This window comes from Mya arenaria, chromosome 2, assembly GCF_026914265.1.
Source record: "Mya arenaria isolate MELC-2E11 chromosome 2, ASM2691426v1".
Lineage (NCBI taxonomy): Eukaryota > Metazoa > Mollusca > Bivalvia > Myida > Myidae > Mya > Mya arenaria.
In genome coordinates, this window is record NC_069123.1 from 7,443,479 (window position 1) to 7,460,144 (window position 16,666).

Genomic DNA, 16,666 nt, shown 5'->3' on the forward strand with positions numbered 1-16,666 from the left:
TAATTATGGAAGTCCTAATGTCCAATTTCAATGCCCTAAAACAATCAACGTTTATACATAATTATGGAAGTCCTAATGTCTAATTTCAATGCCCTAAAACAATCAACGTTTATACATAATTATGGAAGTCCTAATGTCTAATTTCAATGCTCTAAAACAATCAACGTTTATACATAATTATGGAAGTCCTAATGTCTAATTTCAATGCTCTAAAACAATCAACGTTTATACATAATTATGGAAGTCCTAATGTCTAATTTCAATGCTCTAAAACAATCAACGTTTATACATAATTATGGAAGTCCTAATGTCTAATTTCAATGCTCTAAAACAATCATGGCCATATTTGAATGAAGTTCTCAGGTCCAATTTCAATGCCCTAAAAAATCATGGCAAAACATTGAAGTCCCCATGTCCAATTTCAATGTCATAAAAATATCATGGCTATAAATGGAAGTATCCAGGTTCAATTTCAATGCCCTTAAACAATTTTGACTATATATGGAAGTCTCCATGTCCAATTTCAATGTCCTTAAACATTTATGGCATATTTGGAAGAAGTCCCCTGGTCCAATTTAAATGCCCTAAAACAATCATGGCTACATATGGAAGTCCTAATGTCAACTTTCTATGTCCTTAAACAGTGATAGCTTTAAAAATATAGAAGTACTCATGTCCAATTTCAATGCCCGCATACAGTCGGCCTTGAAACTTTGGCATTATTTATCAAGTACCATTGATTTTAAATTGGGTTAACCCTAGGTTAATATCCCATCCATCAATCAGTTGTGAATGCTTAACCGATTTTGAGGAATATTTGCTCAATAAAATAACAATTTGCAACTCTTATTTTCCCATTTATCAAACTGCACCAAAAATACCTCAAGTGAAATATTTTTGCATTTTGTAACAACTTATTAAAATTCTTCAAAAACGCATTGTCATTTGTTTTCAATGTTTGGGTCAAACATCATAAGATTGAAATTAGCATCTCTTGAACTGAATGTGTTTTTACAATGATGAATTAGAAGGCCAACTTCATTGTATCATTTTAACAAGTGCCTGTTAAAACCTTCAAACATCTTTTGAAGTTAATATTGGATAATAACCTAAGATAGAGTAATAGTAAAACCATCATGGGAGGGCTATAAGACAGTGTTTTCATTTGCCTTGAAAGGGTAATGCTTTATGAAGGACCTTAAATTGTTATCCAGCAAGGTATTTGACAAGCGAAATCATGTTTATGTTATTAGAAATTACTAAATTGTATGTACTTTACAAAGCATATTTTCACAATGATATGGGGGGGGGGGGGGCATTAAAACTTCTTCATTTTCATCCTTGTACTTAAACATCCTAATTCTTAAAAAAAAAAAATCTGCCGAAATGAATGATCAATAGAAAACTGAGATACATATTTTTTAGCATCCTCAGTCCGACTAACCAGTATGCAAAAGTCCATGCATATGCCCATGCCCCCAATACCATACTCCAAGTATTATATTAAGCCAAACTTTTCATGGCAGCCAAGCCCAAACTTTTCACAGAAGCTCTGCCACAAATTTTCATGGAAGTCTAGCCCGAACTTTTCATGGCAGCCAAGCCCAAAACTTTTATGGAAGCCAAGCCCAAAACGTTCATGACAGTCAAGCCTGAATTTTTCATGGCAGCCAAGCCTGAATTTTTCATGAAAGAGCTGCCCAAACTTTTCATGAAAGAGCTGCCCAAACTTTTCATGGAAGCCTAGCCCAAACTTTTCACGACAGCCAAGCCCAAACTTTTCATTATAGCTAATAAGACAGCTTACCCCTGAGAATCTTGTGAGTTGAGAGAGAGGTCATGGTCTGTGATCTCTACCAGGTCCAAACTGGAGGTGGTGTTTGGTCGAGACATCTCCCGTTCTATCAGCTCGAACCCTGCATCCTGAACAGGAACCAACTGTCTGCCAAGCACCCTAGAAAAAACAGACATAGGCAATAGGTACAAACCATTGACATGCTCCCAAATCACTCAGCTTAAGGTACAGAGCCCTTATTTGTTGTCCAGGGGGGCTGTTTCATCAAGAATTATACTTGATGTAGTTCTTGTTCTGATCGATAAAAAGCCCCCAGAAAACTTGTAACAGAACATTACCCAACAGAGTTGCAATCCATGGCTAAAAAACAAATAAATAAATAAATAATGCATGAAAACTGAACAGAAAAATGAAAAATCAGAAACTTCTTGAACCATTCTGACATAATTTAACATAAATGTGCAAAAATTGTGCCCCTTTCATGGCACTCTGATCTGATATATTACGATTTTACTAATAAGATTACAGCAGACTAACAACCGTGGATGTGAGAAAAGCATGCCCCATTCCTGGCACTTCGGTCCAATATGTCAAGATTTTACTAATATCATTACTGTAAACTGACAATTTACCGTAAATGTGGAAAACGTGTGCTCATTCCTGAGGCAGTCTAATCGGATATATTAGGATTTTACTATATAATAACATTACTGCAGTCTGATAATTTACCGTAAAAGTGGGAAAGTGTTCCCTTTTCCTGGCACTCTGATAAGATATATTACGATTCTATTAATACGATTGAAGCAGACTGACACTTTACCGTAAATGTGGGAAAAGTGTGCCCCATTCCTGGCATTCCTTGTATATACTCTGTTCAGCCTGATTAGACCGCAGCTCAAACAACACCGAGTCTATCTCATCAAAGAGACGCTGGACCGTCTTAGCTGCCTGCCGGTCAAACTCCTGAAATAAATCATTGAATTTTAGCTAGAAATCTACAGGGGCCAAAATCTGACTACTTACCAATTGCAAAAAAAGGAATACTATTTCCCTATTTTAAGACATTTTTGCCATAAATCTATCATAAATTTATCTTTTTTATTTGGTTATTTTTTTGAAATATGGAATCATTGTATGTGCTGATGTAATAGTCGTGTCTGTTCCTTAGTGTATGTCAACTTTTTGAGTATTTGAATAATTTGCTCAAAGTGTTTACACGCCATGCAGGCCTCGTCCAATTTTTTTGCTGAAAAACCCTGTGATGGCATTCAAGTTATTTATACTGGTACAAGTAGACGTTTGAACAGCAATTTTAATTTTTTCTGCTACTACTCACAAATTATTGCACCTCGTAAAACAATCATCGAAATTAGATATTTGGATAAACAAGCCGGAGTTCTTACACTCAAGCACTTGGCTTGTGAGGTATAAAATCCATCATCTTTAGAAGCCTCTAGAATTTAGCTTACCCGTGCAGGGCCCTATTTCAATAACCATGTTAAGACTTAAGATCCTAAAATACCAATGATGATTACCGCCTGTTTTTGGTGTAAACTTAGCTTAAATAAAAAACATATTTTATTGTTTAAATTATGACCGTAACTTTACCAGTGACCTGAGCACTCTTGAATAGCGTAATTCGGTTTACGACTTAGATATCTTATTGAAATGGGGCCGACGGGGTTTCTGCTAATATCAACCACTGCATAAAATTCCCAGCTTATGACTTACGGCAATTGTTTTTGCGTCTGCATGAGTCTCTACTTGAAATATTAAGTGCAGTTATGACTGGTCACTGAATTTTCTAGGAACAGAATTTATGCTGACTTTTATTTAGATTTCAAAACATTTTAACCATTAAACCGCTATGTAATAATTGCCTAATATGGCTTATCAGTGCTGGCTAAATAACCAGGAATTCTGAGTAAATGACAGCATAACTATTAAAGTAATAGAGACACAGTCATAAGACTTATAATCACTCTTTCAAACCATGATGTTTTCGAGGACAGACTTTGACAATTTATACCTGTTCAGGTGAGGTAATTGCCCAGAAAGTAAGATATATCAAATGTTCTACAATTTTATTGAGTAATCTCTGAGATTTTATTTATTTATTTGTATATTTAAATAAAACAAGAAAACAACATAATAATTTGCGCCAAAAAAACACATAAAAAGATATTTTACTGCACAGGTAAATATCAAAGCATGGATATGTACTGTCTTAATTCAGAGCTTGCTTTTATAGCGATGCGATAGAGTGTCTGCCTGCGGAGCCATGGGTCATGGGTTCGACCCCCTCCAGAGCACGAGTATATATTAGTGTTATTTTTTTTACAGATACTTTAACTGAAAGAATCATATTTGCACATAAACATGCATTAACACAGGATCGAATGAAACTTACAGAATAAAAGTTTACAAAGAACCTGCGAAAATTAAGCAATTTTCAATTAACATTTTTGTTCATTAAAATTCAGTTCATAACGTTATTGTATAAATAAATTTGGAGTCCATATCGATATTCACATCGTGTAATAATTCTTAATGAAACCTTATGACCAAATTCTAAAAATTAGAATTTAATAAGAAATTTGATCGGCCAAAAAAACATCAACTACTGAGTATTTATTCTATAGTTGACTTAGCACTTTCAAAACAAATTTAAACATGCAAAACGTTTAACAACTGAGTTCAAACCAATAAAATTGCTTTTCCTTGCCGACCATAAATATTGGTACCCTAGGGTAAACAAAGCATTTTAACCATAATCAATAATTCAGGTATTTTATACCGTAAATCAAATATGCTGAGGACTCCTCCCTAAGGACAAGTTACGACATCCCGACATTCTGTATTTGCAACATCCAGGCTTGGAAACCTGTCTATTAATGCTTTGAGTTTACCTCAAAAATAATTTCATGACTGGACTCCCCTCTGTTAATGATTTGAATTTAATTTAAAATCATTTCATGGCTCTGAACTCCTCGGTTAAAGCATCAAATTTAATTTTAAAGCATTTGATAACTTTATTGTAAGATCATGCATTAATAATGGCGATTTCAGTTCATATTTAAATAGTTTTCCTTATGCTGATACAAAAATAGATCCTTTATAAATGAATATAGGTTTATGTAATTTAAATGATCAATTTTTATACATCCAGCGTTCTTTATCATACATGGCTTAAAAAATTGGAACACGATTTCAATCATCATCGGCTGGCGGTAACGTGACTAATGAGAAAAGTGAGAATAAAATTGCGAAACAAATTTGAACATGTGTAATTTACAATGTTTTTTTTTAGGTTATTTCCGAATAAACAACAAGAAAATTGTGAATTTTCGAAACCTGAGGTCCTGAATAACCCTCTCCAAAACTAACTTTGAATTCTAGTTGATCATAACCTTTTTTCATGTGATAAATTTGCCGGTTACTCAATCTTTGGTAACAATAAAGACACCATCATGATTCAACATTTCAGGTTAAAAAATATTGTGAGGTGTTGTGTGCAAGTACATGATATATCATATAATCATTTCAGTGGTCAACATATATTTTTGTCTAAAGAGAAAGCTGTCATAATACTTCCAATTTGCTGATACATGTATTACAGTAAATCAGCATTCAGCCATTTTAGATTATAATCATTTGAACTGGTAGATATAAACAGTGGCTGGCCCACTTTAAGTGGGTAGTTAACAAAATAGTATGTAGACCACTAAACACGTTAAAGGTTGTTATTAGACTGTACATTCAGAAAATAAATGGTTATGCTACTGTGTCGCATCAAACCAACTTTTTCTGTAAGTACCATATATGTTTAAATTTGACTAACAACCTTAAACCATTACTTATAATTTAAAATATTTTCTTTAAGATGTTCCGTCAGATTATTTTTAGCTCATTTTTTTTTACTATCTTCCATTTATTTTGGAAGCATGTGTATAAACTTATTTGATATTTTCACATAAAATAAATATTTTCTTTTTGATCTCCCAACATATATGCTTATATGATTAAAAAGGTGTCACAAAAAAATATTAAGACTTTCAGCTAACATTGTTATTGCAACAGAAAGGATAATAACAATATCCGCTTCAGTTAGTATTTTCAATAAATCACAATTGAATGAAGAAATAACAAACTTCAAACTCAAGTTGGGACAGAACGTTATGCAAATAAGATCACTGTTATTCGTAAGTAACTAACAATTACTACCTAATATGAGTCGTAAAAATAGAAATACAACCACTTCACGCTTTAAAGTATGCTAACGCTGTTTTAATCATTCTAATCACATCTGATGATTTTCTGATTTCTAAATCATTCCCCGCATGTTTTGTAGCAACACTGATACACAACATAGCGTGAGGCCACTCCGTGGTAAAAACATTCATTTAAGGCCATAATTGATAAATTGTTTGTTTAGTGTTTCCCGACCTACTAACAAAACACCCATGACCCGTATGGTTTCTTAGCCTTTCCCATTGTCGTATTTTTTCCCCATTTTTTATTACAGAATTATGGGGTCAGAAAAACATTCATTTAAGGCCATAATTAATAAATTATTTGTTTAGCGTTTCAAGATCGACTCACAAAATACCAATGAACCATATGGTTTCTTAGCCTTTCCTGTCGTCATATTTATTTTATGTTTTTTATTACAGATTTTTATTTTTCTAACTTATTTATCCATTATATTCATCACTTTCGTTGGCTCGATTTTACGCAAAAGTGTGGTCTTGTGTTGTAGGGGAAACCAGAGTACTCGAAGGAAACCCACTTGTCCGGCTTGGTGACCACAAATCAACTCATATGCGCCTGGGCCGGGAATCGAACCTGGGTCGCCTTGGTGAGAAGCCAGCGCCCTTACCACTGCGCTAACCAGATATTACAGAATTATGCACTAAGAAAAAAACAAAACTTCCTAAACCTGAAAATGTGGGTACGGAAAAAGCCAAACTAATTATTTTTTATTGCCGGCCTTAAGATGAGAGATTTTCTAACTATCTCTAACTATATCAGTTTCTTTATCTGATGTATCACTCAAAATAGGAAAAAAACATATAACGCCTTGTATTCATACTATCCTATTGAAAAAATCGGAACATCAATTTTAGGAATTTTGATTGAAATTGAATTATTTGATTGAGGAAGAAGTTTGATAAAAATATCAAAGTAAAACTTAAATGTTTGATGTTAAGGGTTTTAATTTTTATCTAATCTTATGGTAACAAAGGTTATGCCAGTATTTTATCAAAATAAAAATGAAATGCCAGATTGAATTTCGATACCGCCAATCATCGGAAGTATAATAAATTTATTCTCACGACACTTCAGAAAATTGTAGTCTCCATCAAACTTGGTAGAATGGTAAAAGCTCTATATGAAGTATTTGAATCAATGTCCAAATCTATGAATATGATAAAGAATTAATTTAACTCCAAAAGATGTTTTTAAGTTACCAAAAAAGCATTTTGCACAACGATTTTGAATTTGTGCTGAATTTTTCATAATGAAACTATAATTTTGGTCAATAGTTGAGCACTTTGTTAATGTAAACAGCATGATAAACAACATCGTAACTATTTTTATTAATAGCATACATGCCATATTCCCTGGTCCCCCGCCAGGGGATCCATATCCCCTGGAATTTTTTATTTTTTTTATTTTTAAACTCGCTTAAGGTTGACAGTGGAAAGCATCAATAACATTATGAGTGTGAAATTCCATGAAGGACCATGATGACTAAGTCCAAAAATAAGAATTGTAATAAGAGTGTATTTCTGTATTTCTTCTTATATTATAAATGCAGATATTGCGCAAATTTTTGCCGCGTAAAAATCCCCTGGTGTAATATCAAAATCCCCTGGAATTCAGACCAAAATCCCCTGGGAAGCCTCTCAGAAATATGGCATGTATGTATTAGTTTTAAATGTTAGATAATTTCAAACGATGAATATAATTTGATGTCAAAGAAAAAAAAAAAATCTTTTTAAAGATATCTTGTGTCAAATCAATACTAATTATTAAGTCTTAATTTGACTGAAGTTTGCAGTTACTGACGGGAACACTTATAAATAGAAATAGAATTTATTTGGCCAATTATTCAGAACTTTGTTTTAGTTAACAATATTCTTAAAGGCATCATTGTTAACTTTGAAATCTTTACTGCTCAGGATGGAAGTTTAATGGATATACTCGTGATCAGCAGTATGCCTAACAAGATTTTAGACGAAGGTTTCAGCTGTACTTGTTTTATATAAATATATTAGCACTTAATAAAGTATTAGAAATTTTAACAACAATGTTAACATTCAAGTTGTTAACTTTAACAAAGTTCTGAACAATCCGCCAACTGTTCTTGTTTTCCTTGACATGAACAAGGGAGTGTGAAGGAATGCCAACAAAGTCCCTTAATATAGGAATGCCAACTGAGTCCCTAAATATAGGAATGCCAACAGGGTCCCTGAATATAGGAATGCCAACAGGGTCCCTTAATATAGGAATGCCAACTGAGTCCCTAAATATAGGAATGCCAACAGGGTCCCTGAATATAGGAATGCCAACAGGGTCCCTTAATATAGGAATGCCAACTCAGTCCCTAAATATAGAAATGCCAACAGAGTCCCTGAATATAGGAATGCCAACACAGTCCCTAAATATAGGAATGCCAACTGAGTCCCTAAATATAGGAATGCCAACACAGTCCCTAAATATAGAAATGCCAACGGAGTCCCTAAATATAGAAATGCCAACGAAGTCCCTAAATATAGAAATGCCAACGGAGTTCCTAAATATCGGAATGCCAACTGACTCCCTAAAAATAGGAATGCCAACGGAGTCCCTGAATATAGGAATCCCTAACTCTAACCAAACTGTTTTATATATATAGTGCACATGACGTTGTAGATCGTCAAAGTACACATTTTTTCAACTTACGTCCCAGGAGTACTGAGAGTCGACACTACTTCGTTCTGTAGTGTAACCAGTCTGGCACAAATCTTCCTGAACTGACTGACTCGAGCTCGCAACGTCCTCTGTAATCGTTGGGGACGACCGCTGACTACTGGCTGGAGTCTCATGGTAACTATGGATACAAATATCACATTTACGTTACATTAATTCATTCAATTTTTTTTTTAAAATTAAGTAATTTTTTAATCATTATTATTACTTTTATTATCATTACTTTTATTATTATTATTATTATTATTATTATTATTATTATTATTATTATTATTATTATTATTATTTCAAGGATTCCACATACCTAGTTATTGCATCAACAATTTTCTTGGAGAAATCTGGGGGTAGGGGTTGGTTGGCAGTGACGATTTCTAGGGTCGGGTGGTCGTCTAAAACACCCCGGGACAACCCGCGTCTGAAAAATAAAATTAAGATTCACATTATAGCAAATGACTTGGCAAATATAAGTGCTGTTTGGATAATCGCTTATAATCGAAAATCGTTTGGTTGGGCCTGAAATCAGCTTCAATCGATTGCATTTGGTCATAAGCCTGCAAGCACACAATTAACACATAGTTTAATTGTGTCTTCTGCGACCTACTAATACACGTGATTGGACCGATTGCAAGCGTCTGCTAATTTACAGATAGGCTATAGAGTGATCAGTGTAGCGGAAAAAGCAGCTGGTTGCATTAGTCACATGGTAACTAAGACACTTTTATGACCTATTGGGGGTAGTTTTGAATGTGTGAATGACCCATGAATATTTGTGTACTACAATTTCTGCAACTTTTACTAGCCCAGTCGTTTTGGACCGAAATTATAAAAAAAATGAGAAAATTTCGGACTGATTTTTTTTACACTTTTTGAAACTGAAATCGGTCTGGCTTGGTCAAAATCGGTCCAGACCGGCAAATTGCCGGTTTTTAGAAGCCCTGGTCATAACCATCCATTCAACCGGGGAGATGTTTTTCTTCTTCTTTTCTCTCGTTATTTGCGTTTGTTTAATTTCCACCAATTTTCTCCTTTGAGTTCATTTTAACACTCAGAAGTGTTAAGATGCTATCGTAAACAATATGGCCAAAAACAACAACAAAACTTACTAACTTCAAACATACACAATTACACAAACATTTCTAAGGATTATGAGTTATTCGTTGTACAAGAAAAAAACTACAATTAAGGTATGGTCAAAAATCAATTATTCTATCGATAATCGGTTTAATGCTTGGGTGGAACCGACTATCGATAGTCAAACTGAAACCTATTCCCTACATTAGCTACAATAACCGCACTAAAATCATCCAAGTCTTAATGTCAACATAAAGTAATAAAATACGCTCCAAATGCACCATTTTGGACTAGAAATTGTTAAAATTATCAAAGTGGAGTAACCCAAAATCCCCCTGCCAACATTTTAAACCATTAAATTTCATTTCGGGTGTGGGGGGGGGGGCAATGTCAAATGGTTATGCCCCCTCTTATTCCCCTGAACAGCTAGTATATATTAAAGTAAGTGCAACTCTCAAGGACAACCTGCACCTGAAACCAGTAAAACAGAGATTCATATTGTAACGAGAGTAATTGTTTTTTTTATTTTACTTAAAAACACTTAGGATCAAGTGTCGGCTTTTTTATTTTTACAGGACTGACAATGATGAATATTTCATGATTTTTTCCAAGAATAACCACCTGATCATCATAAATATGTTCATGCTTGTCAAAACCTCACAAATTATTTACAAACATTTCCCGCTGAGATTCATTAAATTAAAATGACACAAGATGTTTTTAGGTTTTTAGAAAGTCTCAATTTTTATTTGAAAATACAAATGCTATTTTAGAATAAATAATGATCAAGCCTCCCCAACCAAATTCTATGCAATTAAGAGGCCGCCCAACTGTTTTTATTGCCCTTTTGTCAAAAACTAATAAAAAATAAAAATGTACAAGGGTGTGTTTTCATATGTTGTTTAAAATCCATTAAACTGAAGATTCCTTTCACACCATTCCTCAATGATAAAAATAACATTCTTACATTAAGCCTTAATTAAACAAGGAAAGAAAAAAGCTACATTAAAAAAATTAACTCTTTCCTTAGAAAAAAAGACAAAAACAATACTGAATGTATTTATAACAGGAAATTATCCATTGTAACAATCCCCATTAAATTTGTAACTGAGTGACTCTTATTTTTTCTTTGTATGTGGCATGATCCATACACAGACCAACTATTAAACAATTCGTTGAAATTGTAATATTCCATTAAACAAATGTATTGTTACTTAACCAAAATCCTGTAAATCAAGCTCATCAATTAGATTACATAATTCTTTATTGCGTTAATTGTTTCAAACAAATGAATGCACTCAAACAATCAACTTTTTTGTTTCCCGCCCGTCCCTTGATACAACGCGCACGGTGTCATCATAAAACAAAGCATGCAGCATCACAAACGTAACGGTGATCGATAAATATGATTGATGAGGGCTTCATCAATAGTTTATTAATCATGATTACAGTCGGAGTCATCGGTACTGGGGGTAGGATCTCATCAAAGAAAAAAAAATTATGCTGTGTACAAGCAACGGTCTTGATCTAACAAAGATTAGAACATTTACATTTCCACAGCAAGGATGCACTGAGCAACATCCACTCTGTTCTTTATGATGTTAGAAAAAGAAAATTAAAATCAAAGAATCATTTCAAGGGCTTGGCGCATAAGACAGATGAAGTTCCATCAATTTCTATATAGACTTAAAATTTGTCTTGCGCCGAGGTTTTATGATGTAAGAAAAAAAAGAGTTAAAATCATAGAAGCATTTCAAGGGCTTGACGCATAAGACAGATGTAGCTCCTTCCATCATTATATGGACTTAACATTCATCTTGCGTCTGAAGCTCTCCTTTTTTTCGTCATTTTATTTTTGCAACCTTCAAACACAAGCAATGGTGTAATCAATACTGTACTACAAAATATCTATGAAGACTATTTGTCAATTAAAAAGGTGATTTTCTTTTGTAAATTTAAGTACCACAGCATAATATATTATTACACAAGCTGTACTTCTCAGCTGATTTCCAGACAGATAGGAAATAAAGTGAGGCAGGTTTTTTTTTTAAATAAAATTTTATGGGTAAGTTGTAACAAAACATTAAAAAATCTTCTAATTTAGTAGAATCTACCGTTCTTGTTCCTTTCATAGATTTGATAGAATCTATCGTTTTAGCACATTTCCTATGAAGAAGTATTTGAGAAATGGCGAAAAAAATCATGAAATACATGGCATATTAATGCTAAATTATATGAAAAATGCACTTACATCTTCCCCTCAATATATTTATTTTTTTAATTTAGGGGACCTCTGGAGATCAAATTAGTTTATTAATTTCAAATAACCCAAGATTTATAATCCACCTTATCCTGAAAAATACCGACCCTTCATTAACTCATACAATTTTTTTTCTTCCTTCTTATTTACCAACATTGATTAAATTAAATTCTTAGAGATTTATTTTCAATTTCAAAACAGAGTGATGGGTCGTTATTTGTTGAGCATTTTGCCAGCGAGATTCTATTAAATATTCATTAATCTTTAAGATGAATTTTTATCAAAATATGATATAAAAACATTATTTACAGGTCAATATATTTCATTAAAATATCGTAAGGTTAATCTACAGATATGCAGAAAATGTGTATTGATCATAAAAACCAGTAAAAACAAAATTTATAATCTACTTGAATAATACTTTTCCATGAAGAATGTTAATCAAGCAATAATATAATTAATTATTCTGAATTCCAATTAGTTCAATTTCGATTTTTTTCCAGCAAAATTCAAAATTATCCATTTGAATAAAACTTTTTCATGAAGAATGTTGACCAAGCAATGATTTAATTAATACTACTGCATTTTAAAATAATTAAATTTAGATATTTTTCTAGCAAAATGCTTAAATGACACAACAAGGTCTTCAATATACAGTGATGAAACTGTGCACTGAATTTTCAATATGAGATCATTTTGATGGAATTCGAAAGAAACATACTGATGGTGCTTTTTGTAAAATATTAACATTTGAAAATAAATCTTTTGAGAAAATACACAATTATTAGATGGTAAATTCAACAAAATTATTTAGTTGAAAAAACAAATTAAACATATGCAAAGTAAGTCCATAAAATTGATATTTGATCAAACCTAAACTATAGAATATTGATAGAGATGAAAAACATACAGATGTTGTAAAATATTTACCTCCGAGAAGAAATCGTATAAGGAAATATGAAAAATATGAGATTTTAAATTCAACAAAATTGTTTGGTTGATAAACCAAATTAAATAACCAAAATATTTAGTCCATAAAATTGGTATTTGATCAAATTTTAACTTAATTTAGAAAAGTAATAATATGACATACCCATGAGTATCATTATCATAGTACCGGTAATAACTTTCCTCGACATAGTCATCATATTGGAATGGAAATTCCAAGGGCCAGGAGTCGAACCCCTGGGCCCCTTGTGATTGTATGGCAGAAAAATGAGATTCCTGTGAGTCATTTTTGTCTAAAACCGCCCGCCCAACATACGGCTCAGTCACACCACCTTGGGCCCGGTAGCGATTTTTATAATCCTGAGAGTCACTGTATTTTGAAATAGCTTTTTGATTTGTAGCGTATGAACGTTGTGACGAATTCGATTCTGAGATGAAACTGATTTCTCTTATCCTGCCGGTCGTGTTCGAAGAAAGCTTGGAGTTTTCTTGGAAGACCTGTTGCTGTCGTAACTTATCATCAGGTAGACTGAGAGCAGGAGATGTCCGATGATGAATTTTAGCACCAACACACACGATCGCCTTGGCAAGACTGTATTTCTTTCTTTGGATTCGCAGACTATAATCCCGCGCATATACAGGCTTGCTTGAGCTGTTGGCATTACTGCCGACACTTCCCGAACTGGAGAATGAGCGTTCGCGCTTCCTCCGGCCCGGGCCATGATTGTTTGCCGGCAGGCCAGTGGGAATACTCGGCCTTGCAGCCACCTCTGTTCCCATTATATTTACACATCCACCAAAAATATTCCCTAGCTCACATTCCCAAAACAACTATTCAGATAATCCTTTCAACTATCCATAACTCTCACTCTTACAAAAGACTTTAAAATTTGGCATAGGGTCCACATTAAAATAACATTTAGTCTGAAAAAAATCTTCACTTCATATACTTTTCTCAATATATAATATCTTAATTTCCAATGCAAAATATATTCCTATTGTAAACTTCAATAGCCGTTCTTTACGGTTTTCGAGCTTTTCAAACTGAATCTTAGCTTGCTGTCATTCACTGACTTCCAATAGCCTTTTTTCTGCGGTGTCGTCTTACAAAGATTGATGAGTTCAATAATGAATTTTTCCTCTCCAATAAAAACAAAACACATCCAATTGTTTACAGCCACAAGGTGCTTTATCACGTCGCTGATTCCAAAGGTAGGATTCAATAAAAATGGAGGGACTTTGCTCCGTCAACATGACTGGACACTCACAAACAGTAAGCAGCTTAATCCATCCGCAAACAATTCAGTAACCATAGGGAGTTTAATTTGCCGTGGACCCCAGATCAATGAATCTTTAAGCAATAAATATATCTAAACTTTATTTTAATGTTTGATCACAAACTGGCTGTATATATTATCAAGTAACTTTTAACTGACCAATATCAAGCTATCTGATAAGGGTTCAAGAAAGCAAATACTCTTTCACTTCGATGTCAACATTTCGCTTGTAACAGACTGTGCATTGATTGTTCATATCAAAATCTGCCAGATCTAAGCTAATTTTCAATTAGGCTTAAAAAAAATACATTAGGTTTGGGCTACCTGACCCTTTCTGCCAAATAGGCGCCGACTCTACTGTTTGTATAGTCTGTTGTTAAAAAAAACAAAAACTTTTTCTTTTTTTTACTGTGTGAATTAATATGTATATTGTTTAAACCTTTAAAGCTTTATACAGAAGATAACTTTAACACCATTCTCAAATAAAAGAAAAATAAGTTCTTACATGAAACCTAATAAAAAAAAAAAAAAAAAGCCTTAATCCTACCCTACCTGATTTGAAAAGTATGGTAACCCTAAACAAACCATTTTTTTTTTTGGCCTTGGAAGAGAAGTAGGCAAATAAGTTGGTTTGAAAATAAAGCTGTATATTTTGACATTTTTAAGCAAACATTATTCAGAAAGATGAGCTTCTTTCAATAAGGTGATGCCATACTGTCACTTAAACTTTGCCATAACATCTTGACTTTACTACATCAACAGGTTTGTTAAAGCTGGGGTAAATATTTATGCAATTAACATCTATGCATGACAAACATGTCAGGAATTCCTAGCTTGCGAGCAAAATGCCTTAAAATTGTTATACCAGAATGATTTTCATGTTAGAATTTCCATCACTTGCAATTTGGCAGTGCCTTTTAATTTCATGTATAGTAAGAATATCACTGGGCAGTACCTTAAACTGTTCATGTTAGAATGACCTGATGACTGGTCAATGCTTTAAAATTTTGGTTGGAATAATCATCACTGGTCATTGACTTTTAGTGACCATGGTTGACCAGTGCCTTTAAGTGTTCATGGCAAAATGACCATAGCTGACTAGTACGGTACCTTACAAAAAGTGTGCATGGCAAAATGACCCTGGCTGACCAGTGCCTGAAAACCTTCATGGCAAAATTACCATGGCTGACCAGTGCCTGAAAACCTTCATGGCAAAATTACCATGGCTGACCAGTGCTTTAAAGTTTTCATGACAAAATGACCCTGGCTGACCAGTGCCTTAAAGTCTTCAGGCAAAATGACCATTGCTGACCAGTGCCTTAAAGTCTACATGGCAAATTGACCCTGGCTGACCAAAGCCTTAAAATGTGCATGGCCAAATGATCATGGGTGACCAGTGCCATAAAGTATCCATGGCAAAATGACCATGTCTGACCAGTGCCTAAGTTCATCTTAGAATGTCCATCACTGCCTTTAAGTGCCTCAAAAAGTTTGTGTAAGAAATTGACCATCACTTGGCAGTTTCTTAAAAAAATCATGTCAGAATGACGACCACTGGGTAGTTTCCTCAAAAGTTCATGTCAGAATGACCATCGCTGTGCAGTTTCTTAAAAAGTTCATTTCAAAATGACCAACAATGGCTAGTACACAAAAATAGTCCAAATGAACATGTCTGACCCTGACTATTTCAAGTAAATATGGTCAAATCCTGCAAGCAATAAGTTATACCAAACATGGTTAAAGATTGCCCAGGGAACCCTTATCAAGCCAATGTCCATGTGCTAATAAAGCAGAGAACTTGCTGACCAAAGAGTGACCAATGTTTCTTAACAGTCCTAGCTGATTGTCGCCAAGCAGGCATGTTGACTTTTTCACAAGCAAACAAAACATGCGTAACGTTTAGCAATGTTGGACTAAACCAATATCAGGCCCACAAATAACCACAGGAATACACTTCAAACAAACAAAAGCCCCAAGCCTGTGACCATTATGCAACTGCTGTCATTAATCAAATATTCAAAATAATTTTTAATGCATTGAGCTTATGCATCCAGTTTGTCGAAATCTGGATTAGGGTGGTGTTTAAGACGCGAAACATCACATGGGGTAATATATGGCAAAATGTCTACATTCAGAACTAAGATCTCACCAGATAGGTCAAATCAGAGTATAAGACAAAATTCCAGAACGCAATTTTTACTTCTCCCGCAAGCTACTAATTTTCTTGGCCAAAATCTACCAAAAAAATAATTAAAAATTGTTGAGTACTAACTAGAATGTAGCATTATGCGTGATATATATTATTGCATGTTTAATTTACAAATGTTAAAATACAGGGCG

The 16,666-nt window shown here is 33.8% G+C and overlaps 1 protein-coding gene across 3 annotated transcripts in view; it reads right to left on the reverse strand.

Moving 5' to 3' along the window:
• The window catches only part of LOC128208870 (protein FAM149B1-like), a 44,089-nt gene extending 30,011 nt beyond the window's left edge, over window positions 1-14,078 (reverse strand). For all 3 annotated transcript variants that reach the window (XM_052912559.1, XM_052912549.1, XM_052912542.1), the window contains exons 1-5: window positions 13,195-14,078; window positions 9,075-9,185; window positions 8,744-8,891; window positions 2,616-2,758; window positions 1,808-1,954 (exon numbers count right to left, since the gene is read on the reverse strand). In XM_052912559.1, the coding sequence (XP_052768519.1) occupies window positions 1,808-1,954; window positions 2,616-2,758; window positions 8,744-8,891; window positions 9,075-9,185; window positions 13,195-13,829 (1,184 nt within the window). In that variant the 5' untranslated portion in view covers window positions 13,830-14,078. The remainder of the gene's footprint in view (window positions 1-1,807; window positions 1,955-2,615; window positions 2,759-8,743; window positions 8,892-9,074; window positions 9,186-13,194) is intronic.
• Window positions 14,079-16,666: the final 2,588 nt, after the last annotated feature.